The sequence below is a fragment of the Vanellus vanellus genome (assembly GCF_965231255.1).
Source record: "Vanellus vanellus genome assembly, chromosome: 2".
Classification (NCBI taxonomy): Eukaryota; Metazoa; Chordata; class Aves; order Charadriiformes; family Charadriidae; genus Vanellus; species Vanellus vanellus.
The window spans coordinates 158,109,045-158,121,484 of NC_138906.1; the positions used below are offsets into that span (position 1 = coordinate 158,109,045).

A 12,440-nucleotide genomic window follows, 5' to 3' on the forward strand; every position below is an offset into this window, starting at 1 on the left:
GTGGAGCTGGGCGTGACAGGGCAGTAGAAGTCCTGAAGTCAGATTCTGATCGTTAGTCTTTAGGTTATTTGAAGAAGAAAGTCTGATGAGAAAACTAGCTGCGCCATCAATAACCTGTAAAAACAAAACAACACACAGCAGAGTGGTTTGTATTCATATTTTTGATAGTTTAATATATATGTATTTTTAAGCATACTCTCCAATTTTTCAGTTTATGAAATTTAAGTTTTCCACAGCTTTGTAAAATGAAAAAAAAATGCACTGAATTCATCTTGAGCACAGACACTGCGTTTGACTCAGTCAGTTGTGTGACCAGGCAAGGAATGCACGACCTTTTATACCAGACAAGTTGAAAAGAACTATTGAAGAATGAAACAATCACAAGTACTGAAGCAACTGCGACCTCGCAAGGAGATGGTGACAAGGAAAATAAAAACGTGTCAGAAGATGTGTTTGTAATCGCCACTTTAAAAACACAACCAAAGCGATTTTAGTAGGCTTTAGCAACAAGGAAAACTTTTATGGCGAATGGAACGATACAGCTGCGTTCCTTCATTTACTGCGGAAGGGTCGGTCAGCTTCTCTGCTGCGGCTGCATTTCCCGGTCATGGTTTTATTTATTGACGGGTTTCCTGCAAGATGGGGAGCGTGGTGCTGCTGAGAATAAGCTTTTGCATCGAGAAACAATTTACGGGAAGTTACGAGTTGACTTTTCAGCAACAACCTTCCAAACCACTGCCACCAAGCCAAGACGACAGTGCGCCTTCTGCCCCGACCGGAGCGCCGGGAGCGCGGCCTCCCCGTTAGCCGAAGGGCCGCACACCATCAGGGCTGCAGCCAGCGCCTCGGCGGGCCCCGCGGCAGCCGGGCCGGGCTTGGAGCTCCATCCCATCACCCCCCCGGTCAACGGCGGCCACCGTCTCCCCGCCGCCAGCGCTCTCCCTCAGGCTGCCAACCCCGCCTCGGGGGGACAGACCAACCGCCCCGGAGCGGCGATGGCTGCCTCCAACCCCGCCTCCCCTCACCCAGCGGCCTCCCCGCCGGTGCCGCCCACGCTCGGCGGCGCTCACCCTCCACCGCCGGTGGTTGCGGCAAGTAGCTGCAGCCAGGAGGGTACTCGGCTCCGTCAGCGCCTGAGGGGAGCGGCGGAGGCAGGTGAGGCGCGGGAAGGAGGGAGGGAGGGAGGGAGGGAAAGAAGGAGGCGGCGGCCCTCCGTGCGGCGCGGCCGAGCCCTCCCATCACATGATGGCGCCGTCATGTGGAGAGGCGCCGGCTGATGAGGCGGTTCCGCCGCCCGCCCGGCCCGCCTCCCCCGGGGCCCAGCTCGCCCCCCCGCTCCTGCCGCCGAGAGGACCGGTGTGGGGGGCACCGGCTGGGCCAGGAGCCCCTTCGGGCCTCGGCGGCTGAGACTAGGTGAGCCGCTGGTGAGGGTGGCTGCCTTCGCCGCCCCCTTCCCCTCTGGCGGGGTGAGGGCAGCGCTCTCCTGGCCCCGGGAACGGGGAGGGGATGTGGGGCCGGTGCCCTCCATGCGGGACTGACATGGGGCAGGGCGGGCCGGGCGGTGGGGTGGGGGGGCGGGAGAGCGGAGGTGCCTTCTGAGTGGGCTCCTCTCCAGACCTCTGTGGCAGGGAAGTAGTGTCTCCCCGTGGTGGGTGGTCACCGAGCGTATGTAGGGGGGTAGGCACTGATCCTGGTTGTCAGCGAGCGCTTGTCAGCTACAGGTCTTGTGTTGCAGAAGTAACTCTTCTTTTCCTTATCTCCGCTTCATAGTTTGGGGTGTTGAAGCATAGAGAAATGGGGTCATTTGCTCAAATCTTTAAAATAAGTGGCAGAATAGAAACTGTAATTTGTGGTTGCTGCTTGGTAATCCTTGTCTGGATCATTTGTATTTACCAGAAGTGAGGGGGGCTGAGGGGCGGGAGGCGCAAATTTTAAGTGCTTCATTGATGCACCCATTGAAGACCTTCCTGGAAAAAAAAAAAAGAGCGCCTTAAAAACACTGCTGTGAAACCAGTTCTAGTGAGGAACGTGGCTTTTCCTCTGAAGGCAGAATGGACAGCTGCAAGCTGAATTCAAAACTCAAGAGTGAAATCTTTGCTTGGGATCATAAATAGTTTCTAAGAAAAATAAGCTTTTATTAAATAAAAGGGAAAATTTGTCCAAGAGGACTGAAATTACTTTCCAAAAGACAAATTGAAATGAAACTACCAATGGAATGGTGTGATTTAATATTGTAAACGGTAACTTCTGTTCCTGTGTTGTTTGCTCAGTGTTTCCACAAATGTCAAGAGAATGAAGAAGCCTTTTTAACTTTTCACTGTTGTTTTTTTTTTTTTTTGTTTTTTCAGATTCCTGCCTTTCAGAGTGTGTAGCTGTGAAATTTCCAAAAGAACAGCAGGCTTTCTCAGTGAGTGAGATTTACCAAGTTCAAGAAGGGAATTAGGTTCTCACTAAATGGGACCAGAAAGTAAAAGCTGCTGATGTAGATTTATAGAATGGTTTAGGTTGGAAGGGGCCTTAAAGATCCTCTAGTTCCACCCTCCCTGCCATGGACAATTCCCACTAGACCAGGTTGCTCAAAGCCCCATCCAGCCTGCCCTTGAACACCTCCAGGGATGGAGCTTCCACAACTTCTTGGGGCAACCTGTTCCAATGCCTTACCACCCTCAGAGCAAAAAATTTCTTCCTAATATCTAACCTAAATCTACCCTCTTGCAGTTTGAAGCCATTCCCTCTCATCCTGCACTACATGCCCTTGTAAAAGGTCCCTCCCCAGCTCTCCTGTAGGCCCCCTTTAGTACTGGAAGGCTGCTATAAGGTCTCCCCAGAAGCCTTCTTTGCTCCAGGCTGAACAACCCCAACTCTGTCAGCCTGCCAATGTGATTTTATGTGACTATCTAATAGTATATATTTGGATCACAAAGGTTCTGTACAAACAGTCTTGCTAAGATGGCAAAGAGGTGCTTTTAAAAAAAAAGATTGAATAATGTAACAGCTGAAAGCATTTGTTATTAAATCTTTTAAGAGAATCCTTTTCCTTTACTTTCAAGGAGTTCTGTAAGGAACTTTTTTCTTGTCTTCTGTTGTTAGTTTGACAGTCTCTAAAGATCTCTAAAGGTAGCAATTGCCATCTTTCGGCGGGGAGAGCATGAGCTGACATAACAAGCTGTTGTTGAAGGCTGCTGTCTCCTCTGTGACAAGTTGCATCTTTTGAAAGGCATAGAGAGTAAAGCAATTTGTAATTCAGAAGTTCAAGTGGTAAACTTGAACTGTTAAAATGTTGTTGGAAGCACATGACCTAAAAATGGTGTCATAAAAGATAGTCTTGAGTGGCCAAGCACATTTTTTAAATGGAAAAAAAGAAAAAGATATGAAAGAAAACATTAGGATATAACAGAGAATGACATCAGGTATTCAAGTCTCATAGTCTACATGGTATTAGTAAGGAATGTGGCAATGTTGTTCAGGGTAGGGTGAGAGCAAGATTTAGTTCTGGAATACCAGGGAAAGTAGTAGAAGGAGATACAACCTTAGGTATGCAAAACTTGAGCAAAGCTTTGTCCTTCCTGTTTAGATATTTTCCAGATTTCTGTTGGATTATAGCCTGTCAAAGGCTATTGTTGATAAAACAACTCATCCCTTTGGTATTTTGTGTAGAATTCAGATAAAACTGCTGGTATATCCCAAATCCGGTTATTGTCCCTCCGCCAGTATGATCTCAGTATAGTCCTTGAACATACCAATTATTCATTACATGGACTAATGCAGTATTTCTGCCTATCCAAGACTTCTGTTTTTGTGAACAACTGTGTATCTAAAGATGAGCAAAATTTTTCTTATCTCCTGCAACTTGAAGTATAAAATTCTGCAATGTTTCTTATAATAGCTGTGTGTTGTCTGAGCAAGTTATGGCAAAGCATGAAGAAGGAAGAGCAGAAGTTGGAATTTTTGGGAATCATAGAATGTTTTAGGTTGTAAGGGACCTTGAAGATCATCGAGTTTCAACACTCCTGCCATGGGCAGGGACACCTTCCACTAGACCAGGTTGCTCAAAGACCCGTTCAACCTGGCCTTGAGCACCTTCAGGGATGGGGCATCCACACCTTCTCGGGGCAACCGGTTCCAGTGTCTCACCACCCTCAGAGTAAAGAATTTCTTCCTAAAATCTAATGTAAATCTACCCTCTTCCAGTTTAAAACAGTTACCCTTGTCCTATCATTACATTCCCTGATAAAGAGTCCCTCCCCAGCTCTCCTGTAGGCCCCCTTCAGATACTGGAAGGCCACTATAAGGTCTCCCCAGAGCCTTCTCTTCTCCAGGCTGAACAACCCCAACTCTCTCAGCCTGTTTTCATAGGAGAGGTGCTCCATTCCTTTTATCATCTTTGTGGCCCTCCTCTGGACCTGCCCCAACAGGTCCATGTACAGAAGAAACCAACTGATGTGAACCATGTGGATAGGCACAGCATAAGCAAACCCACTTGAAGGTTATATTGATGACAGAGGAGAAGCAGTTAATCCCCACGAGGTTGTAGGTTGTGGGTCTGTATTGGGAAGCCACACAGTGGTAAAGATGCTAAACATGATTCCTGTGCAACACTGTTCTGTGCTAGTGGAACATTGGTACTAAAAGTTTGTAGCATCTCTGGGGGAAGCAGGCAGCATTCGTAAGGTGGGCTTTTATTTAAAAAAAGCTGCTAGATGTTTTACTGTTAAGTACATTCTTAAAAGAGTGGCCCTTTGTTAGATTATTTTTTTGCAGGACCAACTGTTGAAACGGGCTTGTGGTTGGTAAGATTGAATTGAATGTGGGAAGTCATGTTTCTTTCTAACCTAGTGGATAATATGCCTAGAAAACAGACAAGTTTTGGGGCATGTGGGCTTCTTTGGGTCTGAAATAGAGCAGTAATTTTCAAGCGAACGTAATCATTGAGTTTGAATGATTGTGGTTTAGCAATAGGAACAAGCAGATGAAAGCTGCAAGCTGTTTTTTGTGGTGTAGTTTTCCTTAATAGGGAATAGGAGGTGAATTTAAAACCTCTGGTGAATTGCAGTTCCACTGAAATTACTGGCATCTTGGGAGCTAAGATTTCATCCCTGCTCTCTGATGTTTCAGTGGTTCTGTTGACACGGCTTTATGGTTAGCTATCTATTCTTCTGTTTTCTCTCCCAAATTCATTGGGTGTAAATTGCATTCAAAATGCTGTATCTGTTATTTCCAGAGTAACGATTTCAAGATGCCAGGCAGCGCAAGAATCTCATTCAACTCTGTAGATTCCTCTCTTTCATCTTTGAAGAACTGCCAGTCTTACATAAATACTGGAATGGATATTGCTACTCACGTTGCCCTTGACCTCGTAGAAAGTTTCAGTAAGTATATTCTCTCTTGTATTGCATCCTGAATCTGACAGATGAGTCCTAGGCCTATGTATTTTGACTTTGTTACTTCCAATATCTATCTTCATTGTAGGAACTGTAGCTCTTCAGGCTAGACCAGGCTTTTTTCATTCCAATCACTTCACTGTCATAAATGATAAATTCAGTGAAAATGTAAATACCAGGCAAACATTGTCCCAGCTTTTGTAACACCCAAGACTAACTGTGTTCCAGTGGTTGTTACCCTACAGCTTTATAAAAACTTTAATGTTGCTGAACGAGATGGAGAAGGCCTCTTAAGTGGGTGAATAAAATGACTTTTCATTCTAATGCTGCTTCTTTGTGTGTGTTTTATTTGATGTTTAGGGCAAGATATATTAAAATAATGCTAATGATTTTGAGTACAAAGCTTGAGACACCTGTTAGGGGATAGAAGTTTTTAAATGCTGTCTCTTTCTCAGCTGAAAATCAGGCCCCTTTAGGGTGCTTCAATTTGGTACCCTGTTTTGCAAATGTCCTTAAATCTGTAATCACTTCTAGCAGTCACATCATTGCTATTTCACAATAACAGGTGCACTGCAAAGCTACTTTTCAAAGACAAACATAAGACATCTCTTTTCTCTAACTTCTTAGGTCTGTGATAATGTTTTTCACTAGGAAAAAATAAAAACTTTAAAGCTCCAGACGCCTCATAGTTTTAATTATGAGTGGAGAGCGGATAATGAGAATCCTCTGAAACAAAAGTTTTGCTGTTCATTATAAATCTTGCACTCAACTAAGCCAAGGTTTATGTAGAATCAAGATGAATGCTCTTGTTTTTGTCTAGTGTGATAGTTCTCTCTCATTTGACCTTTTTATCCATACTTCTGTCAGAAAAAATCGACATGCCATTTCTAGCAGGGTAGAGGAAATGAAAACTTGTCTGAACAGTCAACTGGGGATTCCCTTTGAGGTAAAACTGGTATAACCAGTTCTGTTTCCTCTCTGCTTTTGTAGTCGCCATCTCTCCTACTTTGCCATAAGCAATACATGGAAATACACTGAATGTACTGAATTCTTTCAGTCCCAAGACCGCAGAATCATCCACAGAAATGAGTTATTTGTACAAAAGTTAAAAATTTTGATTAATTTCACCTTTCAGTAGAAGCCCCTGTTGCATTCCCATTTGGAGGGTTGAAAGTCAACTTAAGCTTCACTGTGTGGGTCTGCAGCTGGAAGCTTGTCCGTTGTACTCCTAGTAAATGTCGTTATCTTCCTTGCTTACCTGCTTCTGGCACATTAATCTTTAATTACAACCTTGAAATGATTTTGTCCATTTCTTTCAGTAACCAAAAGGACCATATTTAGCAATTTATCCCGAAAGGAGGAGATTACTCTTGATGAAATAGCAATGGTCGTTGTTACAGTTAAGTTATATCATGTGACTGGAAAACAGCTCTTAGACCGTAACACTCATTTTATTTTAGCAGGGGCAACTTTCCTGTAGAATCATAGTTATAGAATTGTCAAGCTTGACCTTTTAACATAGTCCATCCCATGGCTCTACAGAAAAGATATTCCAGACTTGTATTTGTAGTTTCTACCTCTTTTTTCTGGTGTTACAGTTGTTAGCGTCTTACTTACAGTAGTTGTCTTCTTCGCTCCTGCACTTTTCCTTGCAGGTATATGTACATGTGTACATGGAACAAACAAATGAGTGAAGCTCCTCCCTTTTATAAGGTTTCATTTTCACTCCTCTGACTACTCCATTTGGACTTCCAAGTTCTTATGTTCCTTACACAATGCCATCAGGAAAGATACAGGGCTTCTGTGGCACGACATACTTTTGGTAAACAAATACTTTTGGTGTTTTAAAATTAGCATCATCTGATATGCCATACTTGACTGTTCAGCTCTTACCTGCAACTCATATGCAGTGATTTCTATTTCTAGAATTGTTACTCATCTATCCTACTTTGCCTTTGTCTTCTGAGGCAAAATATAAATTTTGAGCCACCATTAGATAGTATGTTTCTGCATTCTTGTTTCTGTCCTATTTGCAATGTGTTTTGATTTCCTTTACAAAATTTAACTGTCCAGCTTCTGACAGGTTTCATTGCCAGGCTTTGTAGAAGCAAATAATTCTATTGTGACTGTTACTTTATTTTACAAGCACTATTTCTGTGAAGGTATTTTGTTCCTTTGGACTTTCACTTTGGACAACGCTGTTTTTTGAGAATAGTACCAAAAATTTTCATAGCAAGTACATGAGAGAAGTTACATTTACATCTGAAAGTAAATAACTGAAAAGGCAGGCAAAGTTAGTGCAGTTAAGTGATATCTGTTTACTCTCTTAATTGCTTTTCTCCACAAGCCAAATCCTGAAAACATTTACTGGTAAGCGTATTTATTACATAGTACATAGTAGTGTTTGCTGGACTGGCTACTGTTTAATGCAGCATCATGGAGAGACTTCCTATAAATGTTCCTGATGGATCTAAATGGATCACTTTTCCTGCTTTATTAGGTGTAGCAGTGGTTTGCTCTGCTGCTGTATTTGAGATTTCTAGGCAGCAAACACCATAGTTGTTTTTTTTTTTTTTTTTAAATTGAACAGTGGTTTATGAAAGAACCTGTTTGTGATGTATCTAACTTCAGAGGTCTAGTAAAGCACAGAAATATAAATTCATTAATTTAAGTTTTCTTTGGCACGTTTAAAGGGGTTTTATGGTATGCCAATGTTGTGTGTGTTTCCCTATTCAGTAAAAATCACTTCTTGCATATTAGCACTGTATGGCTAGAACAAGCTCTATGGTTTCTGACGTATTTTGTGGAGAACGATACAAAGAACGCTTCTAAAGGATGTAAAAAGAAAACAGTTTGGTGTTTCAGCACTTTCAAATGCGTGTAAGTTACAAAGTAGCCGCATGATTGTTCAGGTGGAGTGTAAATCAAAACTCACTAGGGGGCAGAAGAAGATAAGAAGTAAGCAGTACTTCCATTTAAGTTACAAAAAGCATTGAAAAGAAACTGGCCTCTTTACCTGTGTGTTGATCTGGCCATGATCCTTAAGTAGCCTAAAGTCCTCTCGAGTTAAACCATCCAGAGCACAAAGAACTCTTACACTGGTTATGGAAGCTATAAAATCCTCTCAGAATATTTTTGATTTTAAGCTTTGTAAACAGATGGTGGTAGTGTTACATAGAATAAAGAGGGAATAAAACTACTTGTTTGATTGTGAAACCAGAGGGCTGCCGATAGGAAGAGGTGCCAGACTTGTGGGAAGGAATTGGCTCAGGATATTTCATGGCTTATTGTAACCTCGTAACCTATGGTAACCTTTCTTCAGGCATCTCAGAGGCTTTGCAAACACTGACTAAGCCTCTCAACTCTCTGGGAGGTAAATAATGGTTACAGGGATTACTTACTTCACCACCACTAAAATGAAACTCTTTTGGGTGAATAAAGGTTGCTATATAGAAACTTTGTAACTGTGTATCATAATCCAAAACAGGAAAATAAAATTTCCTCCCAACTGACTGAAACAACTGAGAAAACTTTATTAGAGAAGACAGATAGAGGTCTTTGAGTAGGACATCAGATTAAATTGCTTACTCATGAATAAATGTCACAATAGATCTTTCACGGCTTTATTTTGATGCAATGTTTGAAAGTTTCAGAACTAAATCAAACACTGGGTTTTAATTTCAACAGTAATTTCATATGGAGAGTGCCTCCTGTTGAATTGAGACTATCCTTTCTCTCCGCACCATAATTCCTTTTAGGAAGCTGCCATCTACCTACTGACTCACTTCTGTCCTGCTTAAATGGAATTTAACTGTTTCTGGGTAAAGGCGGCATGGCTGCAAGCCAGTGCATGTCCTGATGCTACCATTGATTACTGTGCCTACTGTGCATTACTGTGCTGCTGTATGTAAATTTATTCTGGTTTAAGAGCCCTATGTACATCTGTTCATTATATTCTGAAGAATGAGTGCTTTTGCTCTTCATAGTTAACTTACATGAGGTCATTACTTTGTGGCAATAACAATAGAGCTTTTTAATTTTTATACAGTTTTCAGACTTGGGGTTCTTTGCTTTTCTTTTTCTTCTCCTATGCGTTAATTGTGCTCAGAACTTCATATTAACTTGGTATTTTCCCCTATAGCTTTTGACTTTCTGTTCTGGAAAGATAAAGTAATCTCACTGGACACAGCTATTCTGAGTATAAACAACTGTTAGAGAAATTAATGGGGGGAGAAAGGGTCAATTAAATAATTAAACACTGTAGCTCTGTAATAAATAGTGGTCAGAGAAATCTAGAAAAGTGAGGGAATCAGTTTCACCAATATAAATTGCAATTCAGATTACTTTGAAGATCTGAAGATGTATTGCCTCTCGACACATGGTCCCACATTTTGAAATGTAGGACAGAATGTACCAATAATCTAATTGTCCATGACCTTGAACAAGTTCATTTGACTACTTTCTGCAAAATAATACTAATAAAAACAATGCTTTCCTTTTCATATAAATAATGGGAAGATTCAATACCCAATATTTCTAGGCAGATTCACGTTCATCTCTACTTATGCATATAGTTCTCTTGACATCTGTTTGCAGTCCACAATAGTAAATTTAAAATTATTCCTGTTCATTTAAGCTTTATTTATTTTGTTTTGGGAGTCCTAGTGCAAGATAATATGGAAGTATGGATTTTTTACTTGGAATTGTAAATAATAACAGACCTCACATGAAGAAGTCAAAAGGAAAATATTTCACAGTAGAATTAAAACAGCCTGAAATGTCTGTGAAACTTCTAATGATATAAACAGTCAGAATCCGTTCCCAGCTTTGTACTACCTCCCCTTTCTTTTGTGCCTTCTAGCATCTTGTTCACTGGTGCTGCACTCTGGAGATAAATCTTAAGTTTGCTCTAATCACAGTGATTCCCAAGTGTCTTTCCTCTAAGGAATCCACTGTTCACAGTGTGCCGTAAGGATGAGATGCTTAGACTACTCTAAGGTTCGTTGCCAAAATTACACTTAACCAAGTCTTAATTTCATCAGTGAGTCTATTGCTTAGTCCACTAATACATTTACATCCATTTTGTTCTAGTCCTGTATAGATTTAGGAAAAGAAATGACTGGTGTTAACTATTCAGGTCAGGCATTGCTCATTTATGAACATGTACGATCTCTAGCAAAATAATGCAGAGTTCCTGTTAACTGCTGATAATTTAGGTGAAGAATAATTTTAATGCATCTCATCCTGAAAACCTTGTATTTTTCAAATAACTTTGTTGATATTCATGAAGTTAAATTGTCAGTTAAGACCTCCCTGTCCATTGAGAATGTGCAGACTTTCAGCACTGAGTATCTTCATGCTGTTGTACCATGAGCATGTGCTGGCAAAGAGACAAAATTTAAAAAGATCCTGCAAGGGATTAAGGATCTGTATCTAGAGGTTAAAACTAGTTTCAACAAACCGAATGTTAAACAGCCAACTTAAAAGCTCATTTTATTTAATGAGTTAAGAAGAAAGCTAAGTTTTATGTCCATCTCAGTCTTTCTGCTGATTATCTTTAGATACTGACATTGTCTAAAGGTGGTATTTTTCCCTTCTTTCAAGAATACCGTTGTGGTATAGAAACATTTCAAAATGTTATTACATTAAAAAACATGTAAGCAGAAAAACAGGCTGTGCATAGTTGGTTTCAGTATGTCCTTCCTTTGCTCAAAACTCTCTTGGATGTTCTGTGGCCCAACCTACCAAAACACTGAAATAAAGGATACATTGACATTCTTGAGTTGTCTGCCAACTTTCAAAGTGGTCTGTGTATTTTAAAGCTTCAGCACATGCTTACATCCTTTGCTGGATTGGACTCCTAACAGATACATGAATTTGAAGGTGATGCTGTTTGAAATCAGTTTTAATGCAAGCAAAATCATCTAACTTCTACGATAATTTGCATCTTCCTAAATTTAGCCTTGATCTATTGTTTGAGCTTTGGTAGTGTGATTGAAAAATGAATTCACTAAGTCAGTACTTGCTTGGCAATGTCTCTCAACTGTAACACTCCTAGTATTGAACTTTGAGCTCCTTATTGACACCTCTGCACACTGAGGAACAGCTGTTTGCACAGCTAATCTAACTTCTCTTAGATGCTGAACTGTCTTTATCTAAACTACTTAAAGTAGTTCTATAGAGTTAGAAAGCACTGCTGAACATCCACATGAGAAATACTTTAAGGAGTTGTGGTTGTCCAGCCTGGAGAAGAGAAGGCTCTGGGGAGACCCTGTAGCGGCCTTCCAGCATCTGAAGGGGGCCTACAGGAATGCTGGAGAGGGACTTTTTACGAGGGCATGTAGTGATAGGAGGAGGTGTAATGGCTTCAAACTGGAAGAGGGTAGATTTAGGTTAGATGTTAGGAAGAAAATTTTCACTGTGAGGGTGGTGAGGCACTGGAACAGGTTGCCCAGAGAAGTTGTGGATGCCCCATCCCTGGAGGTGTTCAAGGCCAGGTTGGATGGGGCTTTGAGCAACCTGGTCTAGTGGGAGGTGTTCCTGCCCGTGGCAGGGGGGTTGGAACTAGATCATCTTCAAGGTCCCTTCCAACCTAAACCATTCTATGATAAGTCTTACTCTCCTTTTTTGGAATTAGTGTAACCTGCTACTATGTGTGTTGACTGATGTGAATATGCTGGCCCAGTACAGGTCTGCCATATCCAAGACAGGCATCCATTCCCAGCTCTGCTCAAAGTTATCGGATGTGAATTCTGTTGACTTGCTGTGGCAGTTCTATTTGACTCCTCAGGAGAAAGCAGCAGAGCAGTCTCAAGAATATGGGACTGTGAAGTATAGAGAGCTGTAGATATTGGAATAAAGAAGACTAACTCACGGTCATCTCTAGGCTTCCAGCCCAGGAGCTTGCTCTTTAGAGGGTTAGAGGTTGCTCTGGTCTGGGCTGGAGCCAAAGCTGCGTGGGACAGGCAGGGATGTCCAGTACAAATGGGAAATAATTGGGAGGACTGGAGAGTATGCTAAGTACAGGCAAGATGATAAGATTTTCTTAGCATAAAACTT

General features: G+C 41.6%; 1 protein-coding gene across 2 annotated transcripts in view; it reads left to right on the top strand.

Moving 5' to 3' along the window:
* Positions 1-1,265: 1,265 nt before the first annotated feature.
* NSMCE2 (NSE2 (MMS21) homolog, SMC5-SMC6 complex SUMO ligase) overlaps positions 1,266-12,440 on the top strand; it is a 133,084-nt gene continuing 121,909 nt past the window's right edge. Inside the window, exons 1-3 of one of the 2 annotated variants that reach the window (XM_082479666.1) lie at positions 1,283-1,413; positions 2,349-2,407; positions 5,222-5,369. In XM_082479666.1, the coding sequence (XP_082335792.1) occupies positions 5,237-5,369 (133 nt within the window). In that variant the 5' untranslated portion in view covers positions 1,283-1,413; positions 2,349-2,407; positions 5,222-5,236. Of the gene's footprint in view, positions 1,414-2,348; positions 2,408-5,221; positions 5,370-12,440 lie in introns of both variants that reach the window. The other variant, XM_082479667.1, reaches the window with a different exon arrangement.